Raw genomic sequence first — 15,281 nt, forward strand, 5'->3', positions numbered from 1 at the left:
AGCCTAGCAATGCCTTGAGGGATAAAACGTGAAATCCTGTCTTCCTTGTCTGGACTAATTTTAGGTCCCTGGTAACTTTCACGTGTCAACACACAGTGCCACTGCGCAGCCTCAGAATCCTGACATGACTCATGTCATCCACAAGCTCTCATTTGGGGACAAGTTACAGGTGAGTTCTCTTCTCTGAATATTCTCTGGCTCTAGGGGAATGAATGCAATCCTACTTGAGTGACTTGAAAATTAGACACTTGGGTTTTATGGAAGGGCCATGTACAGCAGGGGGAGGACATCAGAAAGCACTGCCTGGGTAAGCAAACCCATCCCTTGCAGTCACACAAAGTACACTCAGTCTGGAAGAGTTTGCAAACTGCTGACATGCCACCACTTCAGGAAGGAGCAGTGTTCAGCCGTAGAGTGACTTTGCTGTGTTCCTCTGAAACTGAAAGTGCTTCTGGAAGAGTACCCGGCTATCTTTCCGCATGGAGTAGAGATAAGGATTCGTGGCTTTGCAAAATCCTATGCAGCACTGTTTGCAATATTAATACAGCAAACAAATCTTGACTTTGCAGAGAAGCAGTGAGTATACAAAGGGAAGATGTGGGCTTGCTACTGTTTATGGTGGCACCAGACAAGTTCTTTTTAATTCGCTTCACTTAACTTGTATAGCAAACACCTATTAGTCAAACTCGTTCTGTGAAACTCAGGTTAGACTCAGAAGTGCCAGTTCCATGCTGGGAAGAAGCTGAACATGTGCACTTGCCCTGTGGATAGAGTTTCACCAGGTGTTGCAAGTTATGTAATAATTCCTGATTTCTCAATAAAGACAGATTACAGCACTTCTCTAGCCTACTTCCAAGGACCTGGCATCATAGGTGGGAGTCACATATGTGCACACCCAGTTTGCGACTCACCCTAAACATTGCTTACCCATAGTGTCTCTGTAATCTTCTTTCCTCAGCACAGACGTCTTATTAGTCTGCTTCTTGTACACCCACTTCCAAAACCCTTTTTCATGCTAACAAGTCTAAGCGTTGCTTTGTAGTCTTCTGACTCTGCTCCTGGCTCCTTTTAGGAAATATCTGGTGTGGGAACGCTGAAATATTAGCATATAAATAAGCTTGGCTTAGTGTCTGTAAAGCACCTGAGATTATGAAAAATATTAAGTACTAATGGGGAGTTCTGCAGTTTGCATGGGAAATCAGTGCTCTGAGGTAGTGTTCCCATTGTTTTATCATGGAGGCTTTGAGTAAAGGAGCTGGAGTCGGAATCAGCATGAATGAGATGAGAAGCCTGGACAGTTGTGTGCAAAGGAACAAGCCTCTTTAGTTTTCAGGGTGAGAAACCTGTCTAGCAGACATGTAATTGGCTCCTGATTTGGACAAGTTCTGATCAGTATTTTCAAAGCTCGGAATAACTACTCACCCTCTCTATACACAAGAAGGGAGCATGTAGGTGCTGCCAGTCATGTAGGCAAACATGAGTTCAACAGCACAAATTAAAGGAGGACATGTTCACTAAACAGGTGCTACCAAGATTCAGAAGCAGTGTACAGAGCCAACAAGTACAGAGCTTTAAATCTGTCTAGATACACCTTTGTATATTTTGGGTTGGCTCCACCTGCTTTGATGTAACATATGCTCATCTCTTAAAGGTGATGAGAAGCTTCTCATTCGCTTGTCTCTTGTGCTAGGAGTTAGTTCTTTGTTACCAGCCCAGGCAGAATGATCTCCTAAGACACATGATGTGTTCTCCAGAAAAAAACAGTCCGTTTGAGATAGAGATTTAAATCTTTTCTGGTATTAAATAAGCTTCAATTCTCTAACAGTAGTTCATGCACAAGAGTAGCAGACTTCTGTAGATTTTTTTTTCCCCTCATGTAGATGAGACCAAAATTCAAACCAATGAGGTTCTTGCATGTCAGGTAACCTTGTAAAGAATAAGGTGAGGAAGGTAGGAGATGATACATTTTTATTCATAGAATTATCTTCAGTGCTAGATTGTGGAATTGAATAATCCTAGTTTTAAGCTTTGTGAGACATCTTGTCTTCCCTTGATAGTCACCAGGCTGGAAGTTGTTTTAGCCTGCTGTTTGGCTTTGCCTGAGTTATGTGTCCAGTTAAATCTTTGCATGCATTTGTAGAGATTAAAGCCTAGGGAGTTAAAGGCCTATTTCAAATATCTTTTTGAGGTCCATGTTGTAGGAGAATAAAGCACTGGCACTGCTAAAGCACAGACTAGCCTGCTGTGCCACTACTCCAAGACTAGATTTGGCCTTGGTAGTGCAGGTGAGTCCTGGGAACATCTGGCTAAACAGGCTTGTTCAAATTCTCTGTTGCAAAGCAATTTTGTTACTGTGGACAAAAGCTTACTCCTTGTTGAAATCCCTCCAGGTACTTAACAAGGTACAAACAAGTGTTCCCCCAAGGAACACACCTGTGCACTTTGTAGAGCAGAGATTAATTAGCAGTCTGTGGACAGCAAGTATTGCAATGAGACTCCAGAACGTTCCACAAGGAAAATCATGGTAAAACATCAGACTGGGAGTTACAAATGTCATTCATGTTGCAAAGACAAGAGAGGCAGATCATAGAATTGTTTTGCTTGAAAAAGACATCTAAGATCATCAAGTCCATCCAACCACTGACCTAACAACACCATGGCCACTAAATCATGCCCTGAAGTACTATGTCCACACATTTCTTGAACACCTGCAGGAATGGTGACTCCATCATATCCCTGGGCAGCCTGTTCTGATTCCTGACCACTCTTTCCATAAAGAAATGTTTCTTGATATCCAACCTAAATGTCATAGAATCATAGAATCAACCAGATTGGAAGAGACCTCCAAGATCATCCAGTCCAACCTATCACCCAGCCCTATCCAATGAACTAGACCATGGCACTAAGTGCCTCATCCAGTCTTTTCTTGAAGACCTCCAGGGACGGTGCCTCCACCACCTCCCTGGACAGCCCATTCCAATGGGAAATCACTCTCTCTGTGAAGAACTTCCTCCTAATATCCAGCCTATACCTACCCTGGCACAACTTGAGACTGTCCCCTTGTTCTGTTGCTGGTTACCTGGGAGAAGAGGCCACCCCCCACCTGGCTACAATGCCCCATTCAGGTAGTTGTACGCAGTAATAAGATCACCCCTGAGCCTCCTCTTCTCCAGGCTAAACAGGCCCAGCTCCCTCAGCCTCTCCTCATAGGATTTGTGCTCCAGGCCCCTCACCAGCTTTGTTGCCCTTCTCTGGACATGTTCCAGCACCTCAACCTCTTTCTTGAATTGAGGGGCCCAGAACTGGACACAGTACTCAAGCCATTTCCTCTCATCTTGTAACGGGACATTAGAGAACAAGAGACCAACCCCCACCTCACTCCAGCCTCCTTTCAAGTACTTGTAGAGAGCAATGAGATCTCCCCTCAGCCTTCTGCAGACTGAACAACCCCAGTTCCCTCTAGCTGCACCTCACCAGACCTGTTCTCCAGACTGCTCAGCAGCTTCATTGCCCTTTTCTGGACACTCCAGCAATTCAGTGCCCTTCCTGTAGTGAGAGGTCCAAAATCAAACCCAGTATTCAGGGTGCAGCCTCACCAGGGCTGAGCACAGGGACATGATCACTTCTCTTCTCCTTGACACACTATTCCTGATCCAGGCCAGGATGCTATTGGACTTCTTGACCACCTGGGCACACTGCTGGCTCATGTTCAGCTGGCTGTCAAGCAACATCCCCAGGCCCTTTTCTGCCAGGCAGCTTTCCAGCCACTGCCCCAAGCCTGAAGTATTGTATGGTGTTCTTGTGACCCAAGTGCAGGGCCTGGTGCTTGGCGTTGTTAAACCTCATACAACTGACCTCCACCCATCAGTCCAGCCTGTCCAGATCTCTTTGCAGAACCTTGCTATCCTCAAGCAGATCAATGTTCCCACCCAATTCAGTGCCATCTGCGGACTTACTGAGAGTGCACTCAATTCCCTCATCCAGCTAATTGATAAAGATATCAAAGAGAACTAGCCCAAATACTGAGGCCTGAGGAACACCACTTGTGACTGGCTGTGCTAAGTGCATTAAACTCCATTCACCACCACTCTTTGGGCCTGGTCATCCAGCCAGTTCTCAACCCAGTGAATTGCCCACACATCCAAGTCATAAGCAGACAGTTTCTCCAGAAGGATGCTATGGCGAATGGTGTCAAAGGCTTCAGTAAAGTCCAGGTAAACAACATCCACTGCCTTTCCTTCATCCACTAAGTGGATGCACCAAAGATGATACACCACAGGAGCTGATGGCACAGAAACAGAGAATTGTGGAGATGTTTGGTAGCTTTGGCTGTGTGGAGCTCTGTACGTCACAGCTTTGCAAACTTACTGTGTAGACAGATGCAGAGCAGACAACTTTTATGTATAAAGAGAAATGGGGAGCCAAGGGCGAGAACGTAGGTCCAAATATACAGGTACCTCACTTGTTTTGTGGAGCAGCCACCCAAATATTTATTGCTGGAGTGTTTGAAGTGGACCTTAAAGTCTGTGGCCCAGATGTACTATGAGACTCCTCTCTATCAAGAGAGGAACCTAATACTGATGTCCGGTCTAGGGGCTTTGCTTTCCGCATGTGCTTTTGACAGTAAGGATAGGTACAGTCTGCATCTGAGTTTGGAAATGGTTGCTGATGTGTAAAATATTTGAAATGTCAACAGACTGAAATGCTCAGCAGAAGGTTCAGCAGGCTCAGTAGAAGGCCAGCAATTCTTTTTGCTCTCTGTTTGTTGCCAGCACCTTACCAATTTAACTTGCTGGTGATTTTGTCTCTTCGTAGAGTTTCCTTTCTCAGGAGAGAAACAGATTCAGTTGCTGCTTCCTCCAAACTATCATCCACTCTGTACCATTCAGAGTAGGGAAACAGCCATTAGGATGAGACAAACACATCCACGTGCCATCAACTATTGAGAGGGTCTGGGAAGATGAAACTCTGTCACACCCGTGACTGTATACTTCTTCCAGAGGTTTCTTCCCTGTTGTCTGGTTTAAGGTCAGGAGTTTCTAGGTTATGGAGTTACGTGTCAGCTCTGTATAGCTTATGGTATGTTGTGTGAGTGATGCAACTCCTGATATACAGTTGTTGCTGTGGGGCTTTCCCTATCTAGAGAGTTCACCAATTGATTGTTCTCTTGGTGGACATCAGACTGCAGATCATAGTATCTGGAGGGCATGGGATGGAAATCCTGTTATTCTGGGCAAACAGATACTTGCATGCCTGGGACCAGCTGCAGGAAAAGCTGAATGGATGGTAGTCCTTCCCATCTCCAAGGGCTTATGTGTGTGGTATGGAAGCTGGGCTAATGAGTTAAAGCTCTACAAGCCCAACTGCTCTGGCACGAGCTACTTCTATAGGAACACCTTTGAGTTTTAATCTGAATGTGACTCCCTTTTATTTCCCTTTCAGCTTGATAAATGAATTTCATAATTAACTATGCAAAACTCCTAGGAAATACCTCAACAAAATTTCCCAACTGGCTTCTTCCAATTGCAATTCCTTTAGCTTTGGAGTGGTTTTGGAGTTTCATCTTGTAAGATGTTGTGAAATGAACTTTTTTACTTGGAAACAGCCTCTGTGGTGATGTTAACTGACAGATATTTCAAGTCATCTTTTACTGGGTTGATGCTATGTTTTCTGGAAGGTTGAATCAGTTTGATCTCCTTGTTACAAGATAGGATAGGGAAGCAAAAATTGAGAGTACCAAGTCAGAGCATAGTTTCTTCACATGTCTTTTTGCTTTCCAGGTCCATAATGTTCATGGAGCATTCAACGCCTTGGAGGGAGCAGACAAACTCAGCTCAAATCGTATGTATTGTTGGTGATTACAGGTCTTAGCCACTCTATACCAAAGGGAAACCAAGGCAATTTATGCAACACTGGTGTACCCAGAAGTCTTTAATTTGCTTCTCTAACCAAAATGATCAGACATTGCTGACTGGCACTTGTTTTCTCCAGTACCATAGAGAAGGCTTAGCACAAAAGGTCCTTTGCACAGCCCTTCTGCAACCTGGACAATGACTCCAGCTTTGCTATGACTGACTCAGAAGTACTAATTTCTTCTATCAATATCCTATTCTTATAGGAATATCATTGTATTAGACTTACCCAAACGATCCTGCAGAGAAATAACATAGAATTCCATTTCAGAACTTTTAGCAGAAACAAAAAGATAGCACAGCCCATTTAAAAAATGAAAAAATCTGTTAAACAGGTGTAGGAGAAGGAAGACAAGAAAGAAAACAAGAGTGCACAAGGAATGGGGCTACATAGGTTGTGGTGCATCAGGTTTTTCTGTCAAAAGAAGCTTAGTGAGCTACAGCTCTGACAGCTTAGTAAGCTGCAGCTAGTTCTTGATTTAACCAAGATTTAACCAAGCTTTTTTGTGATGCTGCTAAGTTGTAAGCAATTAGAAAGTTTCAAGTGACCCAATACTCATGTCCATGGGTTCTGCTACTAAAGAAGTCTTAGAATGATGGGCAGGTTCTGGTGTCATCCAACCACCTTACTAAGTTTTGTGCAAAGGACATAAATGGATGATGTGAAATTGTCACTTAGTCACAAAACCTGAGATAAGGAGTGACCTACCTTTTCTGTGATTTGTTTTAGCTGATTTTGCACATTTGCTTTGAAACGTGTGGGCTGTAGTTCCTTCCTCTGAACACTGATTTGTACTTTCCTTTCCTGACCATAGCTCTTGCATCTCACGATTACATACTGAAGATTGTCCCGACGGTGTACGAGGACATGAGCGGCAAGCAGCGATACTCGTACCAGTACACTGTAGCAAATAAGGTAAAGAAGCAGGTGGTTCTCAGAGAAGCTCCCCATTGCAGCCCAGTGGATGCATGGAGGATCTTCAGTCGTCATTCCCTCTCCCTCGTGCTCCTCTGCTCTGCAGCCATTCACATTTGTTTGTAGGTGTGCAGTAGCCTCTGCTGGGAGAAGGAGGAACTGAAGCTCTTTGGAATGGGGCTTCCTATTGCTCTCTTTACCAGGGTTGGGATTGTGAGGGCTTGTCAGAGCAGGTGGTGATACTGTTTTAAAACTAGAGAAAGGTAATTTCACACGTTGGTTTAGCAGATCTCGATTCCTATGAATTATGTGGAAGGCATTTACATGCTGCAGGGGCTCTTGTGATCTGTGTCAGGACCCATCTGAATGAAAACTGCAATCCAGCTGAACACGCAAAACCACACTTAGAGATAGTTTTCTGAGTGAAAGTTATGGCTGTACCAAACGACTAAGCTAGCAGAGTTTTTAGCTTTTTACAAATACTTACTTCAGATATTAAGCCACTGCAGCAGTAAATACTTGTTGACTGACTGTTTCACAATACCTACTTCATTATAGTAGATTGTGATAGTTGTGACTTTGTAATTCTTAGTTTACATTAAATGTGAAGATGTCTGTATTTTAATAATGTTGTATTTCAATAGTACTGATCTTTGAAAGTATCCAAATGAGTCTGTTTACTCTTTAAGGTAAAAAGCCTTCTGAAATTTAGCATGATTTGACAGGTAGTTGCTCAATGAAAATCCAGAATCAGTTTATAATATCTAATTACTACTAGCTTACCATGACTGAGAATCAAGCACAGGCTCTCATGGACTGGTTCCCAGATTAACATGCCTGTATAGTGACTTCTAGGCTTGCTTGTACAGTGTGTCCCCATGATTTGGATGTCTCCTTCTGTTCACATTACGGTGTGTTTGTTCTGCTTAATGTCACAACTGGTGTTCTGACAAGACTCTTGCAGTGCAAGTTCTGAAAGCAATTTGGAGAATATCAGGAACTTTAGACACTTCTCTGAACATGGTTGCAAACTGGGACGTTTGGCCAACACTGACTCATTAGGACAAGATTGCTGGTGGGGAAAAGGAGAGAGGAAGGAAGAAAATGAGGTCAGTTTTATCAAAACTGAAGTGCAGAGAGTGCTGCCTCTGCATTTTCTTCTCATTAAAACAATAAAAATTCTCTTATCGGCGCTTCCGTCCTTGACTCCCATACCCATCAGTGAGAGAGAGAGATCTGGAATAGTCTGGCCCAGATTGACTAGTACCAAGAGAGGAATAGATTCTTAAGTGTGGAGTGTCTGCCTCCTATCCTCTTTTATCTCCTAGACCCTCTGGTTCCTCCCTTCCTCAGATAGCCACTGTCCCCAGGACATACTGCAGAACTTCTGCACTAAGAACCCTGAAAATATTATGACTAGAGATTTCTGTTGCCTTCTGCTTCTTTTGTCATCCATGGGAAAAACACTGCACAAAGGGAAGGTTGGAATTTATATGAGACTATTGAAGACATTATATGCTGTTTCACTAGCTCCCCCTGGGCTCTCAGAAAGTTAAATTGTCTTTTTTGTACCATGCTCATTTCTTCATCTTTCTGAAGTATTTGAGGTTCTCTTTGCTTTTGTGTGATGGAGAATTAAAGTCAGAAGAGGTCATCTGAGTTGGCAGGCATGTCTTAGAGCTAAAGAAGAGAAGAGCAGCTGGGTAAAGAGGCAGCGTGGGCCATGCCAGTCTGGATGGCTTTCACTGGGTTGCTGAATCTCCAGCTTGCTTTTCTTTGCGTTTTTTCTTCTCTCTGTCAAGATGAATGTCCTGATCCTTGGAAATTGATCTATATTTCCACTGACAGCACAGTAAAAATACTCCATCCAAAAGATGTGACTTTTGATACTAAGTTGATGTTAGTAGCTGCTCTCCGTTGGCATTGTGCAGTATGTCTTGCTGGGGTGTTGTCCTGTGCCTGGCTGATTGCACTTGTACCTGCTACTAAAGAAATGCCTAGTCCAGGGGAGTGTTATCTTTCACAAGCCAGCTTGGAATATTTTTTGAGCCTTTGCCAGTAGTTCTCTGTAGTTCTCTGTATAGAGTTTCATTTTGGCCTCTGGCTTGATTTTTGTACTTGGCTTTATATGATTCATACTGAGTGGGACAAGTATTCATGTCATTGGTCCCAATGTGAAAGGAGCCTTACAGACCAGAGCTGCTGCTTGCTGGTCTGATGTGCGGACAAGAATTGGATTTTCAGGTTCTCACAAACTAAATTTTCTTTGATTAATATCCCAGTATAAAATTTACATACTGACACCACAAAATCTTCACTTGCAACTACTTAGAGACTGCTGGCATTCAAACAGAGCAGATCTAAGCTAGAGAAATCGATGACAGCCTTTCTGTGTACTTCTGTAACTTTGAATGAAGGTGAGAGTAGACTCCATCACTCTGTTCCAAGCTATATCATTATCAAACTCTAAAGGCTGTTTGATAAGCATGGGAGGTGTCAGTCATACAGGAATTAGCTGTTTGCTTCTTTCAGTCTTATGACTGGCACAAAACAGTGGAGTAAGGGCCAGATCTACAGAAGCAGTTCTGTTGCAGACACTGTATCTGGAATGAGATTGCTCACATTTTTTGCCCTTTCCCCTCTTCTCTTCCAGGAGTATGTAGCCTACAGCCACACTGGCCGCATTATCCCAGCTATCTGGTTCCGCTACGATTTGAGCCCCATCACAGTGAAATACACAGAGAGGCGACAGCCTTTATACAGGTTTATCACATCGGTGAGTGACTCTAAACTTCTAATTCTCCCTTCTCCTGCCTGCCTTCCCTGTCTCTTCTGAGCATTCCTTGTCCAGAAGAATTGAGATTCTGCTTCAGAGCATTGTGACACGATTGAAATAAAGCAGTACATCACTGCAGTTGTACTGAAGTGTAAGTGAGGTAACTGACAGTGCCTGTGCCATGACAACTTGATTTAGTAGCCAGGCACAATAAGAAAATTATTCTATTTCAGAAGTGTCAAACTCTGTCTGGGTGAGATGGCCACTATTGCAGTGGGTCAGAAACTTGGATGTAAAACTAATGTGGTATGCAGGCAAGCATGCTGCAATAAACCATCTCCCTCATGAGGGGATGTAACTTGCAGAGATTGCAGGGCAGTTTTACTCAGTGTTGCTTCTTGGCTTAATATGAGTTTGCCAGTTCTGGGCATTTACTTTTGGGTAGAAGTGGGGAAAAGCTGCATTATCAGGTTCCAGAGGTATTTTCCTGACAAGTTACCTTTTGATCTGCCTGGATAACATTCTGCAGTACTGATCTCAGCATCTCTAACAAAGCTGTGCTGTCCAATCTGCTAGTTAGGCAAAGAGCTATTTAAAGATCTTCCAGAACGTTAAAAATACGTGTCCTGAAGCAGTTGGCTTAAGATTTAAGCTGCAGTCTACTGTGCCAGTGAGGCATAGTAGAATGTAAAGCAGTTGATAAATTGACTGGAATGGGGACCTCGGATTTTCATTTTTAAACTGTTTGAATATTTTAATTGGAAGTAACATAAACAGTGTGGCTGTGTTGCACTTAAAGGTTTTGATTTTGCAGTTTCACATAAACACCAAGTTCCTTTCACTTAACTTCAGAGATGCATGTGATCTTTAGGATACACAAATATCAAGGGAAAGTGACTCGAGCAAAATCTAAATGTTGTGGTTTCAGACCTTCTCTTCTTGGCAGTCTGTTTGGTTTCAAAACATTATCCTAAAAAAGGTCAAACATCAGCGTTTTATGACTTGGCATCTCATACTGCCTCTACTTCTTTCCCTAACGATTTGCTGTCATAGGTTTCTTATGCATCTTTTGGAGGGTAAGGATATGGAGGTGTTTTTAATGGGAAACAGTGTTTGGAATTGATTGATAGCTGGCATTATTCTTTGTCATGTCTGCTGCTAGCATTAATTTGCTGCTGCTACGCCATCATATGCATATAAATAGCATCTTTGTTAAATTCAATACTGTGCTTCAGAGTTTACAGAAGGGGAGTCCACACGAGAGGCTTTGCTCACTGGTTGCCACTATGGCCTTGTGAATTTGAGATGGCCCCAAACAGAATTTTGCCCCATCCTGTCTGTAAAGTTAGCCAGGCACATTCTGGCTGTTAGAATGCTGGAAAATAAGTTTTACAGTTGAATTTTGTCTGCTTTGTTTATTATGAATGACTATAGTCTCATTTGGGGCCATTCCCATTGAGCATCCTTCCTGTGGAGACATGTGATGACACTGGTACCTGCAGAAGCTGTTACACAGTATATTAGACAGGTGTGCCAGACCCTGAGACTCTTCTCAGACATGGCTGATCCTCGTTAGAGGTGCTGTGTCATGACTCGACCCTGGTACAGATGACCTGCTCTTGCTCTTATTTAGGCTGGGAATGTTTTACAGTAGGGCAGCCTTGGCTGTGTATTGTTACCCTTAAAGCTTTACAGTGATCAAGGTGGCATTGAAAAGGTTGGAGGAGGGGAGCAGTGCTGCAGAGGATCAAAACACCTTTTGTCCTAGGTTTCCTTGCCCTGATTTGATGACATGTTCTTTTCCGTTGTCCTTTCCATTGCCCCTTCCTGTATCTCCAGCATGGCCTTTTACATCACAGTTGCTCTGGAGACCAGTTACTGATGATGAGGACTGGGCTGAGGTCCAGAGGGAGATTGTACTGAGGCATCTGGAGTCCCTGCTGGCCATGGAAACCATGATTTTTTTCTGAGCAGCAGCTGCTCAGTTTAAAAACCACAAGAGGGGCTGTGGGGTAAGGGGAAATCATCTGCAACTCCTTTTAGTGAGCAGACTGTTTACTAGGGCACTCAAGTGGCTTTCAGTAAGTTGAAATGTGTCCTGGGAACCAGGGAGATCCTGTGAGCTTGAAAGAGACTTTAGGGAGGCAACAATATTGATGATGGAGGTAAGGATATATTGTGGAGGAATGATTCCACATGGAGAGATCAGATCAGAAAGGGGTGTTTGGCTGTCCAGCAGACAGCCAAAGGAGTCTCATCCTGCTGCTGGAAGGTTATCTGATGCTCTTTGTTAGTAATGAGTTTGCACCTGAAACACTTCAGTGCTGCTAAGAACAGCATTAAAGCACTGTAAGCAGTGTTCCCAATGGATGCATTTTAACTCATGCCTGCTCCTTGAAGTTTTGTGGCATGGTGAATTACCCCAGTGTTCTGTACCATGTAAGAGATGCTTCCCTGGCAGTACAAAAGACATTGGTTTAGTGTGGATTTTACTCTACATGCTTCAAAATATTCAATACTAAGTAAGATTTCTGTGTTTCTTGTGGATCAGTGCTGCCACTGTCACTGGGCTGTGAATTTGCTATGAGTTCTGGAGTTAGCCACAGACACTTGGCATAGTGTTAAGTACAGTAGGTTTTGCCTGTTAAACTCTACTGCATAAAATTAAGGCATCTCTCCATAAAGAGAAGCCATTCATGGCCTCGTGGTTGAGGTTATGGAGCAAGAGGGAAAGTTTCACTTCTGAAAATGTATGAATTCCTGTAAGAAGCCAAACTAAAAGAAGGTTTTATCATGAGGTCAGTCTAAGGACTGAGAGGGGAAAGGAGGCAAGAAACCAAGCCAAAGCTCTTCTGAAGCATTCAGAATCCAAATAAATGAATAATTATTTTTTTCCTGATAGGAGATTACTTGGCTGCCCTCTGAGTGTGAAAAAAAATCAAACTGCAAGTAATAGAGGGGAGCAAGGAATGGTTGCAGGGAGAGTTATTTCAGCCACAGGCCCTGTTACTGACAGGTATAGACTCAGTCCCATGGTATTTTTAAAACCAAGACAGCATATTTCTGCAAGGTGTGGTGCAGGTCAGCCAGAAATTTCTGGGTGGGATTCTGCAGCTTACTTCACTAGGAATTACCCTGGGGATCCTACTGGTCCCTTCTGGTCTTAAAAGTAATTTTCAGATTCTGAGACATCCCAGAGGTCTACAGTCATGTATCTGATACTTGTTTTTTTGTCATCTTACTTGCAGCCTTGTCTGCTCCTACCTACCTACTCGTGTTTTCTACTAGACTTCAGCCTGCAGCCTGGCCACTGTCCTATAATCATATTCTGTTCAAAGCCCTCGTGTGTGCCTCACATTAGATGATCTCTTACTGCTGCAATTACACTTCTGTATTTATTTTCCTTCCTCCTTTAATGGTTGGGCCTGAGTGAAGCTGTAACCTCATGGAGCCCAATGCAGATCATTCCCAGTGTGAAACTCCATTAAATATAAATAAGTTCATGATGCCTAACTTCCTTCAGCGCTGCGACAGAGCAGTGCACCATGCCTATTAGAACTGTGGTGATGAAGAAACACAGTGGTGCAGCTTCTGTGCTGACCTAAAGACCAACCCTGGTGCTGCCTCTTTTTTGTCACAGTGAAACAAGAGAGCTGTGTGCGTGCTGGGAGGCAGGCTCCAAGCGAATGCCAGGTGTGTGTGACTCATCAGCACTCAGCAGTACAGAGCTGTGCAGATGAATATATATATATTTAATATTTTTTTCCTATTTCCCACCCCTTTGCACTGCTGCACTGAAGTCAGATTTTCCTACCATAGGATGCAAAACCTTAGTGTTGGATGTTTTTCTGGTGTGTGTGGTGTAACATCCCCTGTCAGCTGGGCTGCTGCGGACTGAAATAACCCAACTCCATCGCAGTCATTCTCCCTGAAAAGTCACCCTGTGCCATGCTCCGAGGGAGAGCAAGCAGGGGGCACAGGGGACAGGAGCTGGACTCGTCCCCTAAAAGTACTGACCGTGCCTAGGGCTGGTGCTCTGGGTTTTGAGGCCTTTATCTGCCCTGCAGAAGCCATGTTTGCTGCAGCTCTTAGTTTCATCCAGCACACCGAGTGCACGTACGCGGGTTATAAATATGCATGTAAATGAGTGCTTTATCCTTGCTGCCTTTGCTCACCGTTGATGAACTGTTTGTTCTGGTGCCACTGCTAACTCCCTGCTGAGCTGAACGCTGCTGCTGGTATGTCACTTGTTTGTTAACTTTGCCCGTGGGGTGTAGTGATGTGTGGAAAATACACAGCATGGTAGGTCTAGTGTGGCACCAATTCCCTTCTCTGTTACTTGTATTACATTTCCCCCATGCTCTGCTACATTGTCTTAACTGATTTGGGGTTCCTCGCCCTCCCAGCTTGTAGCTCACAGCAAAATCCCTTTCCTAGGCAGGCCTTTCTCAGGAGATAAGCTCTGCATCTTGTTCCCTCTCACTGACCTGTTGTCTGTTATTTTCAGAGCCACCTAATCCTATGTAATGTAAAAGACAACTTAGAAGAGCACAACAGTTATGAAGTCAAAACCGTGGGAGTTAGGAAATGCCAGGTCCTACGTAATTACAACTTGGCTGTTACATGTTATTAGGTTACATTATTGTGTATCATACTTTCCATGTGAACCCTGCCTTGTGCAGTGTGCAGAGTGGAGTGGCACCCTCTGAGAAGCACTTTTTCCCATCTTACAGTGTTTGACTTGCTACTAGCAGGTGATTTATGCGACCCCAGACCTGAGTATGAGTTCTGTGTTTCCACAAGGACTCCAGGATGGTTATTGCCATGGTACTGATCCCTTTAAATATGTTTTCCTTTGTGATTTCTTTGGGAAGCAAGTTTGACGTTGTCCCCATTTCATAGATAAGGGAATTGAAGCAAAGTTCATAAGTGGTGTTCCCTGACTTTCAGTGCTCCAAGCCAAATTGATGTGGTCAGTGGTTTGACATATCAGAGTACTTTTGTGTTTTCCTAGCCCTTGAAAACTGAAGTAGGTTGTTATGCTAATCAGGAGATTATTCTTTTCCCTAACTCTGTTCTTGAAAGTGATGGCATGTTTTTATTGGTGTTTAAGTTACTCAACCCGAGGCATCTTGCCTGGAAAACTTTGGCCCACAAAGAGTTAAGTTGGCAGTGCTTTTGTAACGGATGCCCTGTAATGGAAAGTGTTAGACAGACTTAGCTGTAGGTGTCACTGGTAGCTAGGTTTCTCTGTTAGTCACTGTCCTTCACAGGCTATTTAAGTTGTCTTCTGCCTGTTTGCAAATGCAGTATCTTGTGAAATAGGGAAAAAGACTACAAGGCTGTGGTATTTATAATAGAAAACAGTGGTAGGAAGGTATGAGCAACACAGAGCTTCTAGAAAGCTGTTAGGTGGAGTTCGGCCCAGAAAGGAGCAGCATTCATACTGTAAGCTCCTAGGAGCTGGGATTTCTGATCAGCTCAGGCTCTGATGAGTTCAAGGTAGCACTAAATTGTTCCATTGTAGAGAATGGTTTTCCTGAATGATTGTCATGTAATTATGTTCCCAGTACTGTTACCCAGTTCTTAACTCTGCTGCCAGAAAATGCAGAAAAGGCAGTATTATCCTTGTCCCCAGTTACAAGCTGCATAGAAGCTTTCCTTATCACTGACAAAC

At 43.6% G+C, this 15,281-nt stretch overlaps 1 protein-coding gene across 1 annotated transcript in view; it reads left to right on the plus strand.

The window, feature by feature from the left end:
* The window catches only part of ERGIC1 (endoplasmic reticulum-golgi intermediate compartment 1), a 60,354-nt gene that overhangs the window by 41,258 nt on the left and 3,815 nt on the right, over positions 1–15,281 (plus strand). The window contains exons 6-9 of the mRNA XM_064161835.1: positions 65–169; positions 5,781–5,841; positions 6,728–6,828; positions 9,482–9,604. Coding sequence (XP_064017905.1) covers positions 65–169; positions 5,781–5,841; positions 6,728–6,828; positions 9,482–9,604 — 390 coding nt within the window. The remainder of the gene's footprint in view (positions 1–64; positions 170–5,780; positions 5,842–6,727; positions 6,829–9,481; positions 9,605–15,281) is intronic.

The sequence above is a fragment of the Pogoniulus pusillus genome, chromosome 22 (assembly GCF_015220805.1).
Source record: "Pogoniulus pusillus isolate bPogPus1 chromosome 22, bPogPus1.pri, whole genome shotgun sequence".
Taxonomy (NCBI): domain Eukaryota; kingdom Metazoa; phylum Chordata; class Aves; order Piciformes; family Lybiidae; genus Pogoniulus; species Pogoniulus pusillus.